A 25,948-nucleotide genomic window follows, 5' to 3' on the forward strand; every position below is an offset into this window, starting at 1 on the left:
CTTCTTCACTAAGGCATGGTGAGGATCATCCTTGCAGAAAGACAGTGCCCCAGCCCAGCCCAGCCAGGCGGGACAGCAACTTGGGGTCTGCCCAGCAAAGGCTCTTTGGCAGAGCAGCCCTGAGATGCTGAGCAAGGGGCTTTCCCATTCCTCAGCTGCTTAACAGGGTTCTGTCTTGCTCAGACAAGGAGGGAGACCTCACTCCTCTCCTGCTCCTCCCTCCTGCCCAAATCAGGGGTGAAGCTGAGGCAGGGGGAGACTCCGGCTTTGCTTTTCTCCCCTCAACCTACAGAGCAAACAGGACGATGAGATGTGCTAACAAATGTGCTTTATTTTACGTTTTCCACAATCATTAAAGGTTTTGTTGAACATTAAGGATTTTTTGTTTAATTCGATTGATCAAAATTCCATATTGAATTGGTTTTGGCCATTTTAGTACAACCCCCTCAAGTCCTCACCTGCCACTTGACCCCAGGGTAACCCCCATAGGGTAACCCCTATAGAGGAACCCCCTGCAGCAGCAGTTGTGGCTGGTGAGCATCACCCTGCCAGCTCTCCCACCTGGCCCTGGGGGTTATCAGCAGCACAGGAGCAGGGGGGATGCACTGGATCCCTACTCAGGGACAGTTCATCTTGTCAGCTTCACCAGTTTACATCATCAGAGAAACCTGTCCCAGCACAGGGATCCAGTCACTCACTTACCCTAAACCAAGAACCAGACTGTTTATCATTCAATCATCTATTTCAATGACTGATCGTTTAAATGTAATATTTTAGATTCTTACAGAAAAAAAAAATAAAAAGAATTGGATAAAATGGTGATTAAAATCACAGTCAATTTGCAATGCTTTCATTGAAAGTACCCAAGCAATCTGATTTAAAAAGACGTTAAGAATCAAAGCCTATTTTTCAGAAATGTCAATAATATTCCAATGCAACTTGTCCACTGACCTGTGACTCAGCGGGTCATTTGTGAGTGAGTCAATCTCACAAACCTAAGACTGGCCACATTTACCAATGGTGAAACACCACCAATGTCCAAAGTTACGTCAGAAATTAATTTGGTCCCAAACCCCCATCTGTGTACTCAGTGCAAAGAACCAGCCAGCAATCGCTGTCCCGGGCTTTCAAAACATTGAACACATTTGGAAACAAACTGTTGCCTTCCTGTTTCCAAAGCATGGAGCAATGCACCGAGTCCTACCAGCACACCTCCTGAATCCTCCCTTCACACACAAACCTGAAGAGATAGTCTTCATCCTCCATGAGAGAATCACTCATGAGATGGCAGTGAGGCCCCATCCTTCACATCCTGCCAGAAGCGCCCGGCCACGCCGCCTTCCCCCCAGCCAGGCTCTGATACACTCACTCACATTGGGTTGTGCATAAATAATCCAGTTGTCTCCACCCTGTTCCCAGGGCTGCTCTCCAAAACGAGGTAGGGTATCAGAAGCCAGAGTAGCAAAGCTCTCCAGCTCTCATGGGGGGACAGGCATCTACCCAGAGATGCTCGATGCTTACGGGTGGTCCAGTTAACAACCACCTATGACAGAAGGACTCTGGGAGAGTCAGATTTGTACCTGCAGAAGGTGGGGAAAGATCTCCAGAGAAAATAACAAATGGATGTTGTGACACTGACCAGTGTTTCTAAAAATAAATTTGAACCAGAAGGTCCCACACAGTGTGAGCAGCCACGTGGCTTTTCCTCCCGTGCATACTCTGACGATTCCAGTGCCCCAGTCCTAAGTGAGTGAGTCCTTCCCCGGGGGTGGCTTTGTTCATATTTTATTTAGTGCACTTAAGGTGACATTTTCTACAGCTGTCACAAGTGAGGTGGCATTTTCTGCATGGATGTTGGCCCAAGCAGGGAAGGTCCCCAGCTGGAAGATGCTCTTGGCCCATGTGTTCATAGCCAAGCTAAGAAGCAGAACTCCCATAAGATTCATGAGCAACCCAGTTCTTGCCTACAAAAGAAATACAAAGACAACTGTTGAGTTTAGACTGGACATCTACAGCATGTGAAGCATGAAGCTATTTGAATGTAAACATTATAAAATATGGGAGGCTTCATTGCCGTTAATATTAGCAGCATCTTAAGCAGGCTTTAAGCCACAAAGGCCATTCTGCAGATGCTTACCAAGCTTTGATCCATCAAAAACATTAACATCTGTTCAGCCTCAGGAATGTGAGCAAGAACTGGGACTAAGCCTGATTTTACTCACAAGCTTTATTTCACTGAGCTGGGGAACTTTTCCTGTATCCAGAAACCTATGAAAGTTGAGTTGCTGAGACTAGATGAACAGGAGCAGGGTTTGGGAGAAGCTGAGCATATTCAAGACCAATTTTGTCACTATTTGGAGCCACGGTGGCTCCAAATTTCACAAAGACAAACTTCATATAAGCACCTTCCACATTCCTGTGCCTTCAAACACTAATAAGAACAATATCAGACTTCTGTCTTCTCACTTCACTACATATTGAACTTTTAACAATCCAGAAAATCCCCTTTTTAAACACTGGGGCTGATTGTTTTCAGCATTTTCTGGATCTAAAAGAACTTACCATATCCTTGACCAGCAAGTGTCCAGAAGAAAATGCAATTGAGTTAGGAGGTGTTGAGACTGGCAGCATGAATGCATAGGAGCATCCTATAGTTCCTGGTATCATTAAATAGAGGGGATTTACTTTCAGACGAATTGCCTGGAAAAACAGAAAGGAACAAAAATGGCACCTTGGGGATTTGGAGTCACAGACAGATGAATCAACGAATGCAAACAGCCAGTGCACCATAGGGAGTCCTGTCCCACACTCTGTCATAAATAATCGTGTATCTCACCAACAGTCTGAAGGATTGTTATCCTCCAGTGTCCATGTTGTGCTGCAGGCACTTGCTTTGTTGCTGCCAAGGATTTCGAAGTGCCTGAAGCCCAGGGGCAGGAGAACTACACAGTGCTTGTCCCAGCACAGACCCCACACAAACCTGCCCACCCAAGGGGCAGGGCAAGGGGGGGACCAGAGGAGCAGCTGGGTTTGCTGTGGGACGACCTTACCAGCTCTGCCAAGACCGGCAGAAAGATGATGATGGTGGCGGTGTTGCTGGCAAACTCCGTGAACAAGGCGATGACAACCGTGACCAGGATGACGGCCACGGGAGGGGGCACCCCCTCCAAGGGGTGCAGGCGGCCTCCAATCCACACAGACAAACCAGACTCCTGCAGAAGGGGACAGCAAAAAGAAGAGTCGTCCTCCTGCACCCCTGCAGGGGAAGTGGTCCTCTCCTAGAACAGCAAATGACACACGAGACCCTCACCAGCCCCTCTGCGCTGTGTCCTCGGGGTGTCTAACAGCAAATAGTTTGCAAGGAGTTGTAACCTCCTTGGTTATCTGCTGTGTGTTGTTGTCACTTGGGGTTGAGAAACATATCCTTCGAGTGGGGTGACTCCACTGGCACAAGTTTCCCAGAGCCAAGAGAACCCCAAGTGACACCAGGATAAAATCCAACCCTGCTGGGCAGGATGGCTGCCATGTGGCATCTGTGGTGGGTCTCACCTCACAGCCCTTGGCCATGGCAAAGCCTCCTCCAAGAAGCAGAATGATGTTCCAGGGCACGGTCTCTTGGGCCTTCCTCCAAGTCAGCAGGGGCTGTGTCTCTGTGTTTGGTGCTGGACAAAGAGGAAAGCCCCATGTCACACCCACCCAAAGAAGAGCATCAGTCATCACCCAGCAGAATGACATCATGGGCTTGACAGCAACACTGAAGCTCACTAACTCTGAGATGTTGATAAAATATACATATGGAGCCTCTCAAGTTAATTAAGACAATTAAAAGACCATTTAATTGTATCATATCTTAAAAAAAAAAAGGAAAAGAAATTCTAGCATTAGAGTTTTCTTTGGGGCTTTCTTGAGGGAACATTTAATATCAGGTTAATTTTCTCTCTGTAACATAAACATTGTCTTCAGCAGATGGGAGTCCGTGGAAGGAGGACATTTTCTGCCATTTGAATTACAAAGATGTTATTAATTTTCCACTTGTCATTCAACAGCCGGCGAGTTTTTATAGCAGAGAGTTCCTCTCCCCTGAAGGCCATCCCTTAATATGTGATGAAGTGAGCTCTGTCATATGGAAGGATGCACTAATGGGACTGTAATTTTCTGTTGAACAAGGGCACATATTTTATCCACAGGAGGCCTGATTAAACATCTTCCTGTGTATGGACAACACAACAAATGTGCATGACTCAGAGCAGACGGTATTTCGTTCCCACAGACCCCAGGCAATGCTCCATCATCTGCAAAGGGCCTTCATCAGCTGCTTCTCCACATTAAGACCATCTCTTATTCCAAGAGGCTAATGAATTAAAATTTTGATCTCATTGCAACTCAAGACATCAAAAGGCTCCTGGTACCAAAACCTGATGGAGAGTTTGAGCTTTAGGAGTTTAAATTCTAAATCATTCTAGGAACTGAGGAAGTGAACCTATTTCTGAGTATGGACAACCAGCCCAGCTCTGCCCTCTCAGAGGTTCATGCTCCCCTCAAAGGACAGGAGCTTTTGGAGAGTCAGACACCAAACCTCTGTTTCACAATCAGGTCTGCTACAGACAATCAACACTGATTTCAGTTCGCTTTACCCCACCATGGCATCACCCCTGGCAGCTACATGAGCAACTGAGTCATTCCTGCCATCAGCAGCAGGGCAGTGGCTGCTAAAGCTCTCCTGGTACTTCAGAAAAAAAGCCTCTGTTGGATCAAATGGCACCTTCAAGTCACGCTGCTCCAGACAGCCAGTGCTGCTGCTGCAGACTGGGGCAGGTCCAAGGGGGGATTATCTTGGCTCTTGCTCCACGCCTGCCCTGCCAGGACACAGGCCAGCACAGAGTCCCTGCCCAGAGGGGTCTCCTGCTCACCTTTCAAGTCAAACCACCACCTGAAGGAAGGCTTTTGTGAAGGGAAGAAGAACAGTATAATCACAATGGTGATTCCTGTAACTGCATCCGAGATAAACCTGTCCAAAAGCAGCAGAGACACATGTAAGAAGCAAAAGCCTGTAGAATTACAAAGTTTATGAGAACAGGGATTTACCAAAGAAGATTACAAGTTTCCACCTGGTTTGAACAATGCTCCTTGTTCACTGTTCTTTTCTTTTCTAATTCCGTGTTGAGCTGCATTTCTATGGTGGGCTGTGAAACCCCCAGAAAAGCTGCCCTACAAAAGTAAAAACCAAGATCTAATTCCCACCACACTGATGCTCTGGCTGTTCTGATTGTGGAGTTTCCTCAGTTCACTGCAGGGAGGAAGAGAGGCAGAGCCCAAAACAGCTTATTTATATGAGCTCTTTGGAAAATGCTCAAACTCTCAGACTCCATCCAGTAAAGAGCTTAAGCATGTGTTAGATTGTAAGGAGCTGTTAACTGATGAAGAAAAAGTCTGTAACTACTTTGTTATATTAGGGAATCATTTACTAAACTAGGGTTTTATTTGACAAAATGACAAAACTATGAAGGTCTTTTCTGTTAAGAAATAGCAACACCTTCTCAGAGCTTTAGCATTCCCCAGCTGCTGTATCCATGAGCTTGTCAAACAGACAGGAGAGCACCCAGGGGTCAGCTCCTGCCATCTCTTTTCAGTCTTCAGACCTTCAGTGAAATCGATATATTGCATAAAGAATTCAGTATTTCATTGTAAATGTACCTATAAACAACATTCTCAACGTTAAGTCCTAGGGATGGCCTCAGACAGACACATCCCAACTTCTCACTGGCTTCATGTACCTCCTCTGGGAGACAGAAACAAAGTCAGCTCTGCTACTTGATTCTCAGTTTAATTCATTCCAGGAATCCTGAGTAATGGTGTTAAGCAGTACAATCAGAAACCCAGGAATCTCAATGACTTGGAAATGCTATTGAAAAATGGGACAGTGAAATGAAAATAAAGTCTTACCCTGGTGCAAACAAGCTTGCCCAACCTGGAATGAATTTAGGATCCCTGGAGAACAGCATGATTGCAAACATGCAGAAGAAGAAGAAAATTGCCTGTTCTGCAAACCTGAAATGGAAAGAAATGAGTTTAAAATGCTGATGTGCTAAAAGGGTGGATCCAAGCTAGGACAAGTACCCAACTCCAGCTGAAGCAGGTTGGGTGAGAAAGAAGGCTGGTTTTCTAAAAACAGTCACAGTGAAACATTGGAATAGATGTTTAAAATCTCTCTGAGCACAAGCAGGGGCATATCAGCCATTGGGAAGAGGCGGCTTGTGCTGATTTTTAGTTATGGGGCTGTAATCAAATTGGTAGAGCTCAGCTTAATGGACTTGCCCACTCCTAGATCTCAAAGTGGGACTTTGATTCTTTCAGAGACATTTTGCAGGCTGCTTGATAATGTACTGAATGGAACAAATAAACCAATTTCTTTCATTTACAGCACAGGCACAGACAATTGTCTTTGAAGAGCCACTCCATGTTCCACACAACAGCAATAATTACAATGTCAATAGCACGGCACAAACGTTGCTGAATCTTCACAGTATTGCCACGAGTATGAAAATATTATTTTACAGATGGGGAAACACAGATCATTTAAGGATAAAACCTACAGTTTCAACAACCCTCACTAGCCCTGGCTGACTAGAATATCAGTGGCTGGTTGGACATATCCAGAGGTTGATTTCTAGAGATACTCAACTTTTCCTGCTTCCCCTCCTCTTTTTGACATTTCTCCCAAGTCTAAAACTCATGTTTCCTTCTGCTGGTGCTGTTCTCCAAAATATGATCCCCATCATTGCAATCTGGACCAGCTTTTTCTGTCTTCACCCAGCTAACACAGTTGAAGGAATTATTCAGAAAAAATAATGTATTCCATGACATGGATCTGACTACTTTCCATATACTTAAGATTTCTTAAAGTATATCCACAATCCATATGATTCATATCCATCATATGATTCACCAGCCTTTCGAGAAAATGCCTCCTGCTTTGTAGGACAGGTATTCACAAACCTTGGAAATTCAGACTGTGTTGGTTAGCACCTAATGCACAGGACTGGGTTTGCTCCTGGAGTAGAAAAATCACAAGCAGTAATTAAACAACCCAGCATGAATTCCCTCTATAATAAGGTCATTCTTGAGAAGATTTGAGTGCAAGCTGCTGTTTGCAATTATTTGTGTCAGCAAAGGTGAAGAGGCTGGAGCATGCAAAAAGAAAACTCCAGCATGTTACAAATAGGCTGAGTGGAAATACAGGTATAATTTTCTTCTAAAAAAACCCCATTCTCGCCAGTCCTCCACTCTTAAGACAGGATATTTCCAAACCCACTCAATTTCTTTCTCATTTCCATCCCAAGTTTACAACTCACTTTGTTGGACCCAGTTTCTTATAGTCCTCCTTTATCACTTCCTTGGCTCGGGCTTCTGCATCCACTCTTATATTTGACTTTTTTGTTTTCCAGCCTCTGCCAAGAAACACAGTTACATTTTTACATACCTCTGACATATGTGACACGTAGTAAATGCTGCATTTTCTGCTGCAGCACATTCATGACTCAGTGTGCTTCTCCAGTGCCTGCTCTGCAAGGTCCAAAGAGCTGCACATCTCTGGCAGCTCAGTTTGTGTTATCTTCAGATTATCAAGACTAACAGTGAAGGTCTCTGGTGAGATAAAGGCAATAAGGCCCTATTTTATACATCCTTTGTCTTTGCATTCATAGGAAGGAGACCCTGCAGAGGTGAGGACGTTTCCTCTCATTTGAATTCTGAACTGCTTCCTCCAGCATGGGCTGTGATTGCCAGATGAAAGCCCCAACATTCCTCGACTCTGGCAGTTACCTACTTGGGCAGGGCGACAAGGGATAGGGTGACAGGGAAAATGAATCTGTCCCTTCGTTTCTCAAGTCACTTGTAATTTCCTGGGTGATCCCAGGATGCTGCTGAGGATCAACAAAAATGTGAGGAATTTCTAAGTGGCCGGGAATGTTAATGTGCTCCTGGCTAAGCCTCTTAGCCCGGCTGCACTGACCCAACACGCTGTTTGCTCCTTTGTACCATGTGCATACAAGTGATATATTCATATCTCACACTGCATCTCCCATCACACCCCATGATAATGAAACCTGGTTTCTAACTCTGCCTGTGACCTTGATTAAACCTACAAACCCAATTTGCTGCATCAGATGCATCTGCCCATCCCTGTGGTGCCTGCCCTTCCTTAATTCATTTACTGCTTCAAAGGGATAGCGTGGCTGGATCTTCTGTATGGATGATCATTCAGAAGCTCCTGCACCTCAAGTAGCTCTGTCTGTCCCTTCAATGTCTTGTTTTTCTTTTTGGAGGAGGGGTGTTATTAACAGCAGCCTCAGCTCAGCCAGCCCATCCATACCTGAGGCTTTTAATGGCTTTTGGATTCAAGCAAAGCCGAGCTGCTGCTGGAGCCTGGGCTGTGCTGCAGACAGACACCAAGGAGAGAGTCCAGCCCCTGTCCCCAAGTCATCACAGCCAAAACATCCCAACAGGCTCCTGTGGAGCCTTGGCTGTACTTGTGGAGCTTTGCAGTGTCTCTTCCACGTGCCTTGCCCCTGGGGAACACTGGTATCTGTGCTGGCCCAGCTATCCCAATACAGCCGAGCTCTGTGCTGGCAGGGACAGGCCAAACAAAACACAAAGCAGCACGTTCTCCAAGCCCAAGAGCAACTTTGCATCTCACCAGGGGCTTTGGCCTCTTTCCTCACCTGATGGTCAGGGGCTGTGCCAGGACAATGCCCCAGCCCTCACCACAGGACACGGGAATTCAGGCTCCACACTCCACGAGCACTGGGCATGTGATGTGGAGCAGAGCAGGTCTCAGCCAGCCAAGCATCCCAGGGCAGCACACAGAGCCTCCTGAGAAGCCCCACCAGCAAGTTAAGGACCGGCCTTTGGCATCTTCTGGATTAAAACTTTCCCACTGATTTCTTTTTCCTGTGTCTGAGACAGTGTAAATATTTGGACACCTGTCCTCTTCTCTCCTCCCCTCATCTCTACCAACCATTTGCATTTTAAACTCAAAATAACAATTACAGACTTTTCTAAATGTTACAAATTCCGTAGGGTCCCCGGAGGAAGCAGGACTCTGTCCCTGCTACTATTACACATGAGAGTGTGGAGGGGTAAAAAGGGCTCCACATGAGCAGCATGCCAATGCTGCAATTGTTTTCAGTCCTGTACACTGGGGGTTGCATGTATCCAGCAAAGATTTACTGGAAAAACATGTTATTCTCAGTTACAGATTAACACGTTGTTGTAAAATTAAGCCCTGTTGTGAAGTAATCTGTTCCAAACCCAAGTTTCTGCCCCAGGAACAAAACCTGGCTCTTGTATGTTCTAGGAGATTTTTAGTTCTTATTTCAGGGGAAGCAAGATTTCATCCTGGTCCTCCAAGCTAGATCCTACTTTTCTTTTTTCCAGTGAAAGTCTTCCCCTGACCTCCACAGACCCAGTTCAGGCAGTAAAACAACCACTAAAAACTGTATGTTTAACTAAATTAATATAGTACATACTCTGTACACGTATGTGTTTCAGTTGGATAAAGTATATGTAATTATAAGATATCTTTAAAACTTTCCTATTGTATATCAGCTTTTTAAAAGTAGATGACTTATAGGATGAGCATGCTGGAGTTAATTATAAAATCCCCTCCTTCCAGGAGATGATCCTGGGTGGTATCAGTAGATTTAGGATGAGAATCAGGATGAACATGTATTTCACAATGCCAGTATAACCAGACTACATATATGTACAGTGCATATCAACATACCTCAGGTTAATTCCTCCATACAGGATGGAGATCCATAGCCATCCCATGAGAAGAAAAATCAGCATTAAAGGAAATGCAAACATAAACCAAGAACCAAAGTTCACCACATCACATTCTGGAAAATAACTAAGCAAATGGGAAAAATCAAGTTAATGCAAGAAGGGAAAGCAAGCCTTGCATTTATGGGTAAGCAAACATCTGAAATCAGCAGCGAAATATCCCACAAACCTGCCACTGTGCATTTAAAAGCTATTGCTGGGTGTGCCTTAGGAGTCACCTGGGCATCAGGAGATGTGGGAGCGTTGTGTTGGGACAACCCCCCAGGATACCCTGCCACCCCCATCTCACCCTGCCCTGCTGGGTGAGCCTGCAAGGAAAGATCTGGAGATCTCTCTTCAGTGCTTTCCTACTCCTGAACACCCAGGATTAAAACCTGCTACAACAACTGCTGAAGAGTCTGAACCTCACAGGGATGCTGCAGTGCCCAGGAGAGGCTGCAGGTACTTATTTATAGAGGCCAGCAGAGTTAAGAACTATCTGTGGGCACTTAGGCTGGCACAAATCTCTGCTCCTATGCACATAGGAGGAATCTTTCATAACTAAGAAAACAGGCCAGAAGTAGTGGGTTCATTATTTTTCTTTCTACCATACAGCAGTAGCTATAATTGCTCACAAAACACTGCACAGCCTGATTCATCAAAACAGTTAGCAGGTTAATTGCAGGCGTGGAGTCAAGTCCCATTAAATTCAGTGGGTTTAAGAGCATCAATGAGGTGAAGCACATATGCTCCAGTTTGGCTGACAGCCTGCCTGGCTACACTGGAAACCTGCTTATTACAGCTAAGGCTACTGCAACCACTCCTCTGCTTTCATTTTCCAAAATGTTCTGGAGCAGCATGACTTTTCCAGACCAGCTCTCAGCACAGAAGGGAATTGCCTACAGGGATGGACAACATGCCTCTGTCTTCCAGGATTTACAAAGCTCCCCAGGATAGCCTGCTATACCTCTTCAGCTGTCCCAGAAGGATGAGGTTTGGTGCAGTTCCCGTCAGTGTTGCTGTACCTCCAATGCTGGCTGCATATGGGATTGAGATGAGGAAACCTTTCCATATATTTGCTTTGTATTCCTCCTCTTTCTTTAAGTCTGAGAGAGCATCGCTGGAAATCTCCTTCTCCTCCGACAGATCTTTGCTTTAAAACAGTCCAAAAGAGAATCCGGTGAAAGCCCTGGTTTAAATACAGTGCAACCACTTCAGAGCCTTGACAGAAGGAAAATTCCCAGTTTTTAAAAATCCAAGCTAACACTGTCCCCAAGGACACCTGAGCTGCAGAGGGGTCCTGCTCAGTGAACCTCCACGTGGCACCAGCAGCCTTGCAGAGGGCAGAGCACCCCCAGCACCCATCTGGAGGAGCTGAGGGTGCCTGTGCCTTGCCCAGCCCCTCAGCAACTTGTAACCCTGAGCATAAAGTCCACAGGACTGCTAAAAGGAAAAACACCTAACATTTGATAGCACCAAGAGGAAAGAAATATCTGTTCCCATGTCCCTGAAAAGATGCTTTCTTCCCATCCTTGTTATCAAAGCAGGGCCATCACCAGTGTGTAAATCCTGGGGGTGGGGGGGGTGGTTTAAATCATCAGCTTCACACATTTGATGTTCCTGAGAAAACCAAGGCAAAAATCCCCAGCAGGAGACACCTCTGACTATGATTTCAGAGTGGCTGAAAAAAACCTCTGCAACAATTTGGACATGCAGAGGGACACTGGACACACAGAGGAGGGCTTCTGTCATCAGGCTGCTAGTGACTGGGGTGTTCTGGATAATCAAAACATTGCAATGATTGAATTTCAAATTCCTAAAACTTGCTCTAGCTCAGGGGATAATTCTCTCTCGACTCTCTAATACAAACTTTATAGTTAACTTACTCCTCAGTACTTGCCAGAAACTGCATCTCAGTTGGTACAGTGTAAAGTTTATTCTGCTGTAAAGATGCTGAAAAAGAAAGATGAGGACTTTAAAACAGTTCAAAGCATCTAGAAAATTCTCCTTGACCCAAACATAGGGACAGAGGAAACAACTACCATTTTAGAGGAGGGACTGTGCAGACGAAGGGTGAGCTCACACCAAGGGGATGGGGTCAGGAGCCCCTGGCAGGGATGAACAAGCCCATCTCCTCCTGCCAGCGCTCCGGTCCCACCACAGCACCAGCTCCTCCTCCAACACCCACAGGCACTTGGTCCCTTTACTACTTCTGCCACAGGTTAGGCTTTGGGATCTTCTGACACAGTCAGGAGTTTCAGGGCATCCCTTATCAAGTCATGGGTTTGAGGTGGTTTTTTTGGGGGGGAGGATTAACTGTAAGTCATTCTTAGGAAGAAACACTATTGGGCCTGATGTATCTGTAAGGCAGGTTCCCCAGGGTACAGCAGGAGCACTTCCTGTCACTGAGCTTCATTCCCATGGGATGAAAATTTTACCCCCTGTAGACATCCAGTGCAGTCACTATAAAGCTGTGATCCCCTCTTTAAAAATATTTGGGGATTAGGTTTTGTACCAGGTCCTCCGAAAGGCACCCTGGCAGCAGGGACCATTCCAAGCCCATCATCCCCTCCACAAATGACAGACCCCACAGGCTGAGCCAGCCCCTGGCACAAGTTTAGGGCCACCCTGGGGAACTCTGTTGCATACCCAGCTCCCAGGGACCCTCCTGCACACTTCACATGGGCTCTGCCTCACTGTCCTCATTGCCAACCACAGGGAACACAAGCAGGACTCAGGAGCCCTTGAGGAAAGGGATGTTTTGACCAGTATCACCAATGCTCTCTGGCAGTAAACTGGGAGTTACACACCACTCAACCACAGATACCCATGGGAGAACTCAGAAATCAGAAGATGGAAATGCAATACAATCATCCTTTGTTACCAGACCTGACATTAAGGCTCATGGCATTTGGAGTCATGGTTTGACCTCCTGAGGTTGGGAGGTGTGCTATCAACCCCCATTTTCCATGTTCCTCTCAGGACTGGAGCACTTTTGAGTTTTATCCATCTTCAGCCTGGGTGTCTCTTCCCCATCACAGCTGGCTCTGCTGCCTTTCCTTGTGCTCTCTGCGTGTTTTTGGGTCCTGAGGTCTGTGTCCCTGCACGTCCCTGGGCTCTGCAGGCCCCTACATGCAGAGCCCAATTCCTGGTGCTGCCACCCCAGCAGTTCCCAAATTTCCTTGCACCCCTCCTCAGCCTGGAACACCATCCTCTTCTACCCACTATGCCCCAGAGACCTAAAGCAGGGCATGGAGAGTAGCCAGTGGTCAAAGTCTCTGGACTCACTCATGTGTGTGCCAAAGACACCGAGCTCGTTCCAGCCCAGTGAACCAAGGATTTTTGCAGTGTCATGTTTTACACATTGTTAATTTACTGAATTGGAGTTAATTGGCTTGGGCACACACATGCTGAGCTTTCATCCCAACCTTGCCACGATGGAAGGATGTAATTAGAAGGATGAACATTAACCTGTGGTTGACTGTTGATCCTCCAATGCATTTAGTCCAAGGTCTCTTACACTCCTGTCCCAACTCAAGCCTACTCCTGGCTCTGCAAAGACATATTTCCTTCTACCTCAATGTTTTTCAATTCTTTTTCTCCCTGCTAAGCCCAAACTCCCATCCCATCTGGCCAGGACCATCTGTGAGTTCTCTCTCAAGGAAGGTTTGCAAAGGTAACCATGCAAAGAAAAGCCAGGCATACTGCAGAGCTTTTCCTACGAAACCCATGAAAAGGAGCTGAAAATGATTACAAGCCCGTAAGTCAGAAGAGATCAAGGATAACTGAGGTTGGATCTGGCTGTGCACACCTCTCACAGAGCAGAATTCTTGTGGCCATTTCACCAAAATACCTCATATACCTTAGAGACAGAAATGCTCTTTGTAGATAATTTTGGATTCTCTCATCAGGAAAAAAATGTGACCAACTGATCAGAGATCACTCAAATTCTGGCACTGTGTGTGTAAGCAAAGCCCTTCACAAAGCTGGTTTCATACCCTTGTTGAGATTTCTTTATAAAATCAAATGCTTTTACATGACACATTCTTTAATATATTTTTAATTATTATATTTAGCCACCCAAGTATTTTTTCATCTCCTGGACTCTACCACAGGGTTATGAAACCAAGTTGATTTGAAAACTGACCTTATCATATGCCATTATACAAGCTGTCTTCCACATGCAGCCCTCTTAGCAAATAAATGTCTTTTTTGGAACAGAGATTATAATTCAGTTGGATTATAAAAACTTAGTAGAACTGTGAAACAAGTATACCTTTTTCTCAAATGCTTGTTCCTTACATTCAGCAAGGTTTCATCAGGTCTGTGAAAAAAACCTCACTGCAACAGCCCTGACTTTTGAAAGTCTCTACCTTAAAAAAGAAATACATCATCACGCCATCCCATGATATTTGCAAAGCATCACTTTATTCATTCTTCTACCTGAGTGCCTCTCCCTTTGCCTTTTCTGGCTTCTCTCACCACTGCAAGTGTTGTCAGTCAAGGATGTTAATTCTGTGCTTGACAGTGTCTAGGACAAGGGGGCATCTTCCTTTTATGTGTTCCCAAAACTCTGCTGTATTTACAGTCACAACTACACAGTCAAATAATTTCGGAGGTTGGGGTCAAGAAGGTTAAAAGCAGACTGACAAAACACAATGCTTCTACAGAACAGGAAATCATAGCAAGAAAGTCAGGGGGGTTGATTTTAATAGATGTGAACAGTAAAAAATTCATACAGTAAATGTGATAAAGCAACCTGGAGTGCAAATATCTCATGATTGCTAGATGTTAATGATGAATGATTAATTATAACTTTATTAGAGTGTGCATGTTTGAGTCTTCTTCTGGGGACTCATTTATCTGCCTTAGGACTCAGTGGGAACCAAAAAGCCATTGCTTTTAAATCACAGAGACAGATTAATTACTAATTAGTGCAAGGAGAAGCTGTGACTGCTGCTCCAGCTATCAGCAGTAGCTGCCAAGGGGACTTCAGGACTTCATTTATGGCTTGCTGTTTCTCATCACTGCCTGCCAGAAGCCCAGACTTCTGCTAAATGAGAGGGCTGGAGGAAGCCCTTACCTGACCACATGCCCTTAACCCAGCCTGTCCACGGCCTGCTCAGGAATGACACCAAAGAGTAGCATCAAGATGGAAAAATCAAAAAGCACTTAATAAACAGGTATTTAACCGGCCAGCCTTCCCCTGAGTCCTTGTTTTCTTTTCCAGCTCAGGCTCCAGTTTCACGGGGGAACAAACAGGAAAACAAGAGGAGAATGCACCAGCCCCAAGCACAGGGCTGCCCTGCATGCCACAGGGAGGGACCCAGCCTGTCCCTGCACCACTGCACAGCACTCATCATCACTGCCCTGCCTGCAGCCCTCCCTGGCTCCTGCTATCCCCTCAGCAAGGCACCCCCACAAATCCCACCGTGCCACAGAGCTGGACTTTAACCTGTGCCAGCAGCAGGTTTGTGGAGCAGGTTGGCTGGGCATCAGTGCTTCCTGGTTTTCCAGCCAACCCATAAGCATTTCCTCCTGCAGGACATGAGGAAGGGGCAGGATAAAAAGGAGTTTTATGTCTATACTCTTCCACCGTGGGAATAGTGTGCATGAAAGTGGGACCAGCACTGAGACTGAGCTGCAAGCTAAGGAAAGTGGTACTTGTGCCAGTGAGGTGGATAAAATGGGGCGTGTTTGATGGCAGCAAATCCAAAATCCACTCAGCTGGCTTATACTACTGCCCTGTCTCAATTACCTTGGTTTTCTTCATTTTCCCTGCTCATATCCTTAGATGTGTCTTTCTCCCCAAAGAGGCTTTTTAAAATTGCATTTGCAATTGGAAGCATCATAGCAGTGGAGGCAGTATTACTTAACCACATGGACAGGAAAGACGTTGTCAACATCATCCCTAAAATTAGTCTGGAAGAGAGAAAAAAGGAAAAGCTGAATATCTTCAGTTTGGCAAGTTCTCTGACACATTACAGCTATAGGAGGAACAGCTCATGAGCAGGGATAACAAAACCAATAGCAAAAAGGACTTCTGAGACCATCCTGTAACTGGACAGGGCACAGACATGGGGCTGAACCAAATGATTCTCCCTGTGCTCCACGGCCTCTGAGCAAAGGCAAACAGCTGAACAAACTCAACAAGCTGGAGAAAAGGGGGTGTGGACAGCCCCCAGTATGGGAGACACTTGCATCAGGGACCAGCACAGCAGCTTCCCCAGCCCCTGCAGCTCACATCCCCCCCAGAGATCCCCCTGCTCCCGCAGTCACCTGGCTGGCTGCACTCCCACCAACATGAGGACCCGGAGCGCGATCCTGCGGTGTAAATTCCACTCCTCAATGGCCGAGGCCATGATTAAGCCGCTGAGGAAGAGGAAATTGGTGTCTAAAAAGTATTGTGGGCAAACTTTGTTAGATGGGAGGATCCCCAGGAAGGGAAAGAGGACGATGGGCAGCAGAGCCGTCACAGCCAAGGGCAGTGCCTCGGTGCACCAGTACAGGGCCATCAGCAGGATCACATAGAGGCATCTTCCTTCCTGCAAAAGGAGGAGAGGAAAAGTGAGACATGACATTACAGAGGCACTTTGTCACTTAGAGGCACTTAGACAAGCAAAATGCACCAGTTACTCCTTCAAGGATATAATATTCCTCCCAAATCATTTCCATCAGGCACAACATCTGCATTGTGTAGGCATTCAGGACTTGCACTGACTCCCTGAGACCACAGAAAAACCCAAACCCTCCTTGGTTGCCTGAACTTCCCCTGGGCTGCAGGGTGGCAGTGCACAGGGGCTTCAACCAAGTAACCTCTGGAGAGCCATGTTTGGGGTCTAATCCTCAGCAGGCACTGCTGGTAACATCCTCAGGTGTCCCAGGATCTGACCCATTTAATGTTTGTGCTTTCCCTCCAGCTTCCACAGACCGTGCTCTGCATGGCTACGGACAAACAGCCTTGGGAGGTGCGTGTTCCCCCCATTTGCAATAGGCAGTGCACAGAAAGGTTTCTTTCCTTGGATCGGAGCCTCCCGAGAGATCTGTGAGAAACCATTCCATGGCAACCCCTCCTGGTGCCCGCGGAAATCAGTAAATCAAGCTCTGTGGTGTCACACGGCTTCCTGCGGGCAGGGAGCTCGCCCTGCCTGGCACTGCCCCGGCTGGGCCAAGGCTGGCAGAGACCCAGTGCCCCCAGGCCACAGTGTGGATCCACCCATCCATCCACCCGGGAGGCACAAACTAGACCAAAGCCATTTGTCATGGCAGTCATGCCCAAAGCAATGAGTGATGGAAGGAAATCTGGGGAGCAGCCCCAAGCCCAGGAGGGGAGAGCCCTGGGGGGGAACCCAGCCCAGAGCTGGGCTTGGTCACCAGGGATATTGTCAGTGACCCTGTGGCAGAGTGCCCTCAGCACTATAAATAACAGCTGAGAATCATTTGGAAGCCATGGCACTATTTATTTTATCACTTTTCCAGCTTGTTGAGCAGGTTGAATTGCTACTCAAAGCCACCTCTGTCCCTCTGCTGGGACCTCCCTGCCCTGGACTGGGTCTGGGTTTGCTGGGCTTCTGCGAGGGAGAGGATGGCTCTGCTCCCTGCCATGGCTGGGAGCAGCATGGGTTGGGGACTGCGGGGAGCTGAGTTTTGGGGATAACATGGTCTCAGCCATAGTGCCTGAGGGTGCAGCACAGCCACCACCTGCCTACAACCCAGTGCAGACCTGGGCTGAGCGGGGTCAAAACCAACATGGATTTGTCCTTCAATACATCTGCAGTGAGGGTTTGAAAAGTGGCCAAAATGACAGAATTTGTGATTTGCTTTCAGCACTTCAGCTTTGCATTTACAAGTGGTTCTGCCAGTACTGCTCCAGCACTTCAGTGCACGTGGAAACATGAACGCTGCAGAGCTGAGCACAACTTGATTTTTTTTTTTCTCCATACATTAATTATAGTGGTGCCAGAGCTTCACACGAAGTTCCCAAGATCTGGATTTAAAGAGCGCTTTCAGACCTAATTTTAGATCCCAGTAAAATGACATATGAGACAGTGTGAAGTAAAATCCTCAGGCTCCCAGCTCAGCCCTGGCAGCTTCACTTCCCCCAGACCAGCAGGACCAGAGCAGCAAACCTGGCAGAGCCAAACTTTGCAAAAATAAGGGGTCATGTTTTAAAGTGTTTGCACACTAGATTAGTGATTTCATTCCTGTGGCAACTGATAATTCCTCTTTACTCTGGTTCTTTTTATACACCAAAGAAATAGCTTTGCTCTCATTAAGGCCTTTTCCATTTGATCTCTAAGGGCTGTATAAATAATTGTTTTTCTCCCACTGGCAAAATATTCTTCCGTTTCCTGGAAGGAAAGTTGCACCAAAGTCAACTTCAAAATAAAGACACTTTGCTTCTTACAGGAGTAGAGCAACTGAAAATATTTAACAGTGCCTTGATACAAGAGCATATCAGTGAAGGCTTTAATTGACATTATGAAATAGATGAAGTACAATTTAGAAAACTAATTATAAGTAATGGATATTTGTTCTCTAGTGTATGGAAAATGTTCTGGAAAACATTGCAATGAAATACAGCATGAATCTAATAACTCCTCTTCACTGCAAGATCAAAAGCCAAGGGGTAGAACTGAAACAGGGCAGAAAGAACTGCTATTAGGAGGGTTTCCCTGAATTTCTGAAACCTGTACTGGTCATCAGCAGATCACTTGAAGAAAGCTGCAGTGCTGTTTTTCCAATTTATTCTACCCCAAAAGAGGACAAATTGCACATATAATAAACAAGTATTTAATTTAAAATAGGACCGTCATCAAACAAAAAAATGAACAAAATCACTTCAGAATAAAACTTTGATTTGGACCAGGCACTCCCAAAAACAAAACAACAAAAAAAAAAGTAAAGCCATTAATAAAATTGAACCAAACTCTATAGGACATTGAAAGTTTTTTGCTTTCAAGATATTTTGCAAATGTTAATTAATTAATGCCCCCAATGCCCAGTATAATTATTTAGTACACAGACAATAAATGCTAACAAATGCCAGGAGAATGGTCCTTTAGGGATTAGGCCACAGCTGCCCCAGGATGAGCTGAGCTGAGCTGCAGCTGCTGCTGTGAGTGGCACCATCACCCCCACATGATCTTTATCCTTCAATCCCTTGGCTGCATCCCTGTCAGACTCCTACTTCTCTCATCTCCCTGCAACTTTGTATTGATTTTTTTCAACCATTAGTTTATCAAAGTTCAGGGGTAAAAATAGTGGCACCTAAGAACTTTAAAATAGGTCTTGTGATTTGGTTAATTTTATAACCATTTAATGATTGCCAGGGAAGTGCTGATGGCTCTGGACTGCAGCAGCTCTTCTTCCTGTTGCTCAAGAGCCTTGGGATCGACCTCTGCCCCTCCAGACACAGATCCTGTCTTTGCTACACTGAAAGCACTGGAGATTTTCCACACTGGGGGACCTGCTGAGCCATGGCAGAGGGAGCCAAGCCATGAGGCAATCTCCTGTGGGCAGGAGAGCTGGAGGTCTCTGGGAAGGGCAGGTGAGGTGCCCAGGGAAAGGAGGTTCTGGCAGGGAATGTAGGTCAGATAAGGCGAGCTGGCTGACCCAGACATAGCACCAGGACATGCATGAGCCACCAGGCTGCCAGCCACCAGGATCCTGAGCTGGACCTTGTTCTCCATCAGCCCCAGTGCCCACAGCTTCCCCACCAGGCAGACTCAGCGCTCAGAGAAGCCCTGCCTTGGCACTGCCAAGCTTTGGGTTTTCCCCACCAACTTCTGGATGCTACGTGGTCATCAGAGCCTCACCACCCCCACCCAGGCAAACAGGGCTCCTCCAGGACCCTGATCCCAACACCAACAGATATTTTGGATGCATTGGAGCTTTTCAAGCCCTTTTGTGCCACCACTACCACAAAGGAACGTTCTACCTGCAGTGTACAGAACTGCTTGGTGCAAAAATCACTGAGTGTTCTCACATCACAGCTGACACTGTGCTAGTGGCCCCCTCGCTCCCACTGCCTGCTCTCCAGTGGGATGGATGTGTGAATCTGATTTCTAACACAGCTCCTGCAAACATTATGTAATCTGGACCTAACCCAAGCCCTGTTTGCCAGCCTTCCTGCCAGTGGAGTCATTTTGCTCCCACCAGCTATTTCCAGAGTAGCTAGAAAGGGGCCAGTAACACAAGGCCACAAGCTGCAGGAGCTTCAGGGAACCTGTTTTGCTCTGCTAAAATGACAAAGCTAATTAAACACTTTTATTTGAACTTGAAGTATTTAGTAGTTGAAAAAAAAAAAAAAAGAAGAATTTTCTCTGTTTTAAAACAGGACAGCTGAAGCTCAGATAAAGTGGGCAAATTGAATGTGTGGCAAAAAGCCACTGCCCCAGCAAAAAGCAGCCTGGTAGACTCACACTACTCTTGCTCAGCTTGCATGTGTCCCACACACACAGATATCACGTTAACCCTCTTGGCTGTGGGCAGCCAGGCCAGTTGCTGTGTCCAACTAATTAAATATTGAACATATTACACGTGTTCAGATATGACATCTCAATGTTACATATTGCTACCTCACACTTCTTTTTGGAATCTACTTCCCAACAGGGGGCTACAAATCAGCCTGACCCGTGGTCAGCATTCCTGGGGATCTCCATCCACCCTGGGGCTTGTAGAAATGCACCTGCTTTATTATTTATTATTCACAAAACTCCTCGGGCAGCTCTTACAAAACTATGGTATGGAAGCTACTTAAACCTGTGTATTTTAAAGTAGCCAGGTTTGGACATATGTACTTTAACTTCTCTTTAGTCACTGTCACAGTAAAAATGTTTCATTATCAGTCAACTTCTCATGCTAAAGGACTGCACTTTGAGCACTTCGCTGAAGACAGAACAAAAATGTTTCACTGAACATGGCTTTTTCTGCATCTGACAACAGATTACCATGGGTTGGATTCCTTTGTACCACACCATTACACTCATCACTCAATACTCTCTCCAGTGTGTTCTTCCTCAGTTCTTCCTTTCCATAGAATGATGGAATTGTTGAGATTGGAAAAGACCTTTATGATTGTTGATCATAAAACATGACCACATATTTTCTGTGGTCCTCAGCATCCAATTAATACTGACTCTTGTCTACTTCCCTTTCCCCCCACCCAAGCATTGCTGCTTTCACATCCTCCCTGTGCCAGCTCGCTTTTCTCCAGGCTTGCCCTCTCTCCAAACTGAAACTCACAGTGCATATCATAAAGGTAGTCACCCTACTGTCAGTGATCACCCCTCTTTCCCCACTGAAGTTCTTCTTCTCAGCTTTTAACTGACCATTGTTCCCAGTTTTGTGAAACTGGCCTTTCTAAACCACCAAGCACGTACTCAGCAGAGATGGACTCTGCGTATGAAATGTATAATCAGGCTACAATCACTTATTTGTCCTGCCAGGCTGCTCCCTACACTGCTCCCTGCCTGCCTGTGCTCCTGCTGTGCTCTCCAGTCCAGGATCCAGTTCCACTCCACCTTGCAGGACACCCTGCTCCCAGCCCCACTTGCCTACATTTGCATCACCCCTGTCCCCACAAAGCCACCCTTCACAGTCTTTGCTTTCCAGAGCAAGCAATGTCATTTTTCTTCTGGAAGTTCTTAAAGTCTCCTTGTTCTAACCAGGAGGACTCATTACATCCGAGTTAATTTTAAATTGCTCTATGGCCACCAAGGAAGTCAAGTCTGTTCTCTGAAGGCACTGGGCCCTATTTGCCTGCTCAGAGCTCCTTTTAGCAGATTTGGCTGCCTCAGCTGTTACCAAGCCAAGAGGCTGTAGACATTGAGTTCATTAGAAGCTGTTGGAACAAGCTCTTTGCACAGCTCATTAAAAGTGCCCCCCATGCCCCTTCCAGCAGAACAGTTCCTCCAGCCCCTCCTGCCCTGCTCCAGCTCTTTGCAATCATTCACAGCCCTCCGAGCAGGGGGGTCACAGGCACTTCCACTCACGGGACAAATATTCAGCTATTTCAGCAGCAACTGGAGCGGGAGGTGACACACAGACCCTCGTGCAGAGAAGGCTCCACACAGAGCATTTCCTTCTGCTGCTTGATGTGACAGACACAAGCCACTGTTCCAGCCATGGTTTGGGGAGCACACCCTGAGGTCTTGGCAGACCCACTCACAAAGCAGAAATTTCATTTCTCTACATAAGAGACAGGAGGCTGTAGACAAAAGCACTTATGCAAGTCTCTCTGTCCACAACTGCAACCTACAAAGGGCATCAAACAAAAACAAGGGCAATTAACATCACATCAGCACCAGTGCCAGCCCTGTCACCGTCCCTCTGTGAAGGGACTCACACAGAGATCTGGAGAACAACCACTGCAGGGTGAAAGCCAGCCAGAGCTTTAATTGCAGCTTGCAGATGTGAATGCTGGAGTCCATCTGCAGTAAGCAAGACCAGAATTAATGGATGATTTTTCTCTAGGGAGATGTCACCTAGGTGCAGGTTTCACTGGAAGATCCAGTACAACCACACCACAGGGTGTCACTCAAAAGGACACACTAATGCAAGAAGCCACATCCTATTTGTGGTTCTCTGTTATATCAGCTTCAAGTCAAGATTTCTTGGTCTTCAGATCCAAGCGAAACACTGCCCTTGAAGCCAAAGCTCAGCTGGCTTTTTATGGTGGCAATCCCTTGGAGAATTAAAATTGCTGAGCATCCCAGGGGGGAGAAGGTAAATGATGATACGACATGGGAATATATTTTAGCATTCCCAGAGCAGGAAAGTACTGCAGAGATGCCTGTAAGATTCCTTTCCACAAGGGAAACCTCACCCTGGGACCAGCAAAGGCTGAGCCTCACTGCTTCTCATCTCCTACCAGTTTCTTTTACACCCTGCAAGGCAGCACACTGACCATCCCAGCAGGAACACGGGGCTCTCCAGCCCATCCAACTCTCCCGAGTTTCAGACGTGTGAGCACTCAGCAGCATCACGGTGGTTACAGTGACCTCACCTCACCCAGGAGCTCCTCCTGCCCCAGCCTGCTTTCCCTGGATGCCCTGCCTGGGACAGGTTCCCAGTAACACCAGCAGCAGCCCAGTCAGTGGAACACCTGCAGCAGCTCTAGCTGCCCAGGGCACGCCGGGCCAAACCTCCTGACTCGAGGGGCACAGCCGAGGGCACGCGGTTCCTGTCACGCGCCAGGAGAACGTCCACACTCTGCCACCCCTGATCCCCTGCCTGCTGACTCCTCGCCTGTTCCTCCCCCTTGGTGTTTTCACACTGTGGGTAAAAGCGTAACCTGCTCCTTCCTCTCCCACAGCCCCCCTCGGCTCGGGCTGTGGACGGGGGCTCAAGCAAGCTCCAGACGTCAGAACTTAATCCCTTGTTGGTGCAACAGCAAGTTTCCTTTCTTGCTGAACAAGTGAGAGAGTTTAGTGTTGAAACTGTGGATGAATCATTGACCCCTGAATATGAACAGATACACTTGTGTACAGCAGCTCACAGCTACAGGTTCACCCCTACTCCAGACTCTGGGAGAAGTTGTGGAAGCTGCAGCTGGACTTGCTTGAAACATGGTTAACACCCACGGGAGCATCGGAGTTAGACAGGAACCAGCACAGGTATTGGAGAGTCTCACTTCTACCACCAGTAATGCATTTAGTGCCCATGGAAAATAAAGAACAGACCCCTAAGGTGAGTGGCAGAGCAGCCAGCCCTGCCAAGGTCTCCTTCCTTGCCCACAGCTGCCCCACTGCTTTGCCACCCCCTCAGCTGCAAACATTTCCCCTTTCCCAACACCATTTTTCCTTTGATAAACCAGCATTGATCAGACTGGACTGTGCATGAGGTCCTCCCTGGATCGCACCCCACAGTGATCAGCAGGAGTGGAGCAGGTGTGAACAGCACTAGTAGAGACATTTTCTTCTGTACATGTGAAGAAATCCCTTTCCTGAACACTCAAATCTTTCCACAGCCTATGTGACACTATACACTTCTACCAGTACACTGAGCATTTAGATCTTGCCACAGAACCGGGTTCATCTGTGATTTATTCTCACAAATAGCCCCTGCACGGTCCAGACACAAGCTTGCACTGTATGATCAGTGCATCTCCTCACCCTCTAACCATATCTCACAATTTTACAGTTGCCGAGGTCAAACAAGATACCATTAAATATACTTGACGTCATTTGTTCAGTTACTGTAAATGAACCTAGAAATGTAATTATCACTCCATTTATGAATTGGCAAAGTAATTAAATACCTCTTGTGCAATGTGCTTTCTGCTCTTTGAGGCAGACATTTAATATAGTCCTATTCAGAACTCAGCCAATAATGTAAAATAGAAAAACAAAGGGAGATTAAATCCAAATAAATTTCTCTTTTAATATAAAGTCATTAAATAAAGCAACGATCATTCTATATTATTTTTTAATTTCAAAGGTTTATTTTGTATCTCAAATGAAAAGGTTTCACCTGACAAACATTGTACAGACTCAGTGCCAACTTTGTGTCCTTATAGCACCTGACCTATCCTGTAATCACTAAGTACTGATCAGTAGTTATTGTCAGATGTAAACAAAGTCATTCTCAAATGGATCTGAGTCAGAATGTAAGAGTGAAATCCTGCCCGCACTGAAGTCAACGGCGCAAAATTCCACAGTGACTTCACCGTCCCGTGGACTTCCACACAAGGTTCAGAGGCTCCTGGTGCACAAGAGATGTGTATGTGGGACAGCTGCAAAAATCCTTCAGCCTGCAAAGTTTTGCAACAGGTTGCTTAATGTGCAGCCTAACGCACATGCTAAAGTACAAACCTTAACAGGAGAACGGTCTTTCCACGCCTACAAACCAACACAAATATCTTACTCACAAAACCTTTCCGGATACGGCACCAAAGGTCTCCCCAGGAGTCACCCACAGGGGTGCGGGTGGCACTCGTGGCTCCCTGGCATTCCCCAGCCCTGCAGCACAGGCACGATTCCCCAGCTCTGCAGGTCCCTCTCCCCCTGCCCACACCTCTGCCCGCTGCCACTCCCCTCCCTAAGGGGATGGGACAGCGATGCCAGGCAGTCCCAAAGTGCCAGGCACTTACCTTCCACCCGAGCTCTGCCAGCCCCTCTCTGGGGGATGCTGGCCATAGACCTGCCTCACCTCTGTTTCCCCAGCTGCCATTTGGGCACCACCAATGAAAACTGCAACAAGGCACTGGGGTACCAGCAAGCAACACTAGTTAGTGCCACTTAGCTTGAGCTGATGCTGACCCCAAAGTTCGTTCCACCTCCCAATGTCTATATAAGTAACAAACAGCTCAATTACCTATCCCTTCTTCCCCCTAAAAAGCTGAAGTAACCCCAGGATGTCCCCTCCATTCGAACTCTAGGGTGGTGTGGAAGGGTGAGGAGCTGTGGCAGCCCACAGGCTTTGCGGTCCCCCCCCTTCCACGGGCAAACCCTGGCAGGCAGGAGGGCGACCCTCTCTCGAGCCGAATATTGCTGGGGCCGAGGCGAGATGTGGCACAGAGCACCCAGGCTGTGTCTCCGGTCCGTGTCCCCAGAGCTGAGTTCCACGGGGTGTGGAACTGAGTTCCACGGGCTGTTTCATTCCCTTGGTCCGTGTCCCGAGTCGGCGCCCCCGGGTTGTGCTCCCGGTCCGTGGCCCCGCTCGGTGTCCCCCAGTCAGTGTCCCCGGTCAGCGCATCCCACTCGGTGTCCCCCACTCGCAGTGCCCACCCACGCTGCCCGGCCCGTCCCTCCCTCCCCGCGGTGCCCGGGCGCGGTACCTTGGCGGGCAGGCTGAGCAGGACGGGTACCAGCGCCAGGGGCGCGCAGAGCAGCACCACGAACCGCCGCACGCTCCACGCCTTCTTCACCAGCGCTCCCAGCGCCGCCATCCCGCGCCCATCACCGCACCCGCCGCCGCGCACCCGCTTTATCCCCCGGGAACGGCCGGGGCGGGGCCCCCTCCCGGTGGGAGGGACCCCCACCGCCCTGCCCCGCCCTGCCTCGCCCACCGGGAGGGACCCCCGCACCGCCCCACCGCAGTTCGCACCCTCTATACTGACCCCCATCCCCGCTACCCCCCCTTTATACGGCCCTCATATCCCCCCCTTTCCCCCATCTCAACG

At 47.4% G+C, this 25,948-nt stretch overlaps 1 protein-coding gene across 2 annotated transcripts; it reads right to left on the reverse strand.

Moving 5' to 3' along the window:
- Positions 1–311: 311 nt before the first annotated feature.
- On the reverse strand, positions 312–25,757 carry SLC13A3 (solute carrier family 13 member 3). Of its 2 annotated transcripts, none has more exons than XM_064673684.1 (13): positions 25,604–25,757; positions 16,102–16,367; positions 15,581–15,744; positions 11,709–11,775; positions 10,790–10,975; positions 9,785–9,910; positions 7,353–7,448; positions 5,944–6,048; positions 4,911–5,008; positions 3,550–3,662; positions 3,051–3,212; positions 2,563–2,700; positions 312–1,964 (listed from the first exon to the last, which is right to left on the reverse strand). In XM_064673684.1, the coding sequence occupies exons 1-13, from the start codon at positions 25,712–25,714 to the stop codon at positions 1,779–1,781; spliced, it is 1,818 nt and encodes a 605-aa protein (XP_064529754.1). In that variant the 5' UTR covers positions 25,715–25,757; the 3' UTR covers positions 312–1,778. The 2 variants fall into 2 exon arrangements, with proteins under 2 accessions (XP_064529754.1, XP_064529755.1); XM_064673685.1 differs by lacking the exon at positions 25,604–25,757 and adding an exon at positions 24,695–24,845.
- Between the last annotated feature and the right edge of the window lie 191 nt (positions 25,758–25,948).

Source organism: Pseudopipra pipra, chromosome 17, assembly GCF_036250125.1.
Source record: "Pseudopipra pipra isolate bDixPip1 chromosome 17, bDixPip1.hap1, whole genome shotgun sequence".
NCBI classification, from domain to species: domain Eukaryota; kingdom Metazoa; phylum Chordata; class Aves; order Passeriformes; family Pipridae; genus Pseudopipra; species Pseudopipra pipra.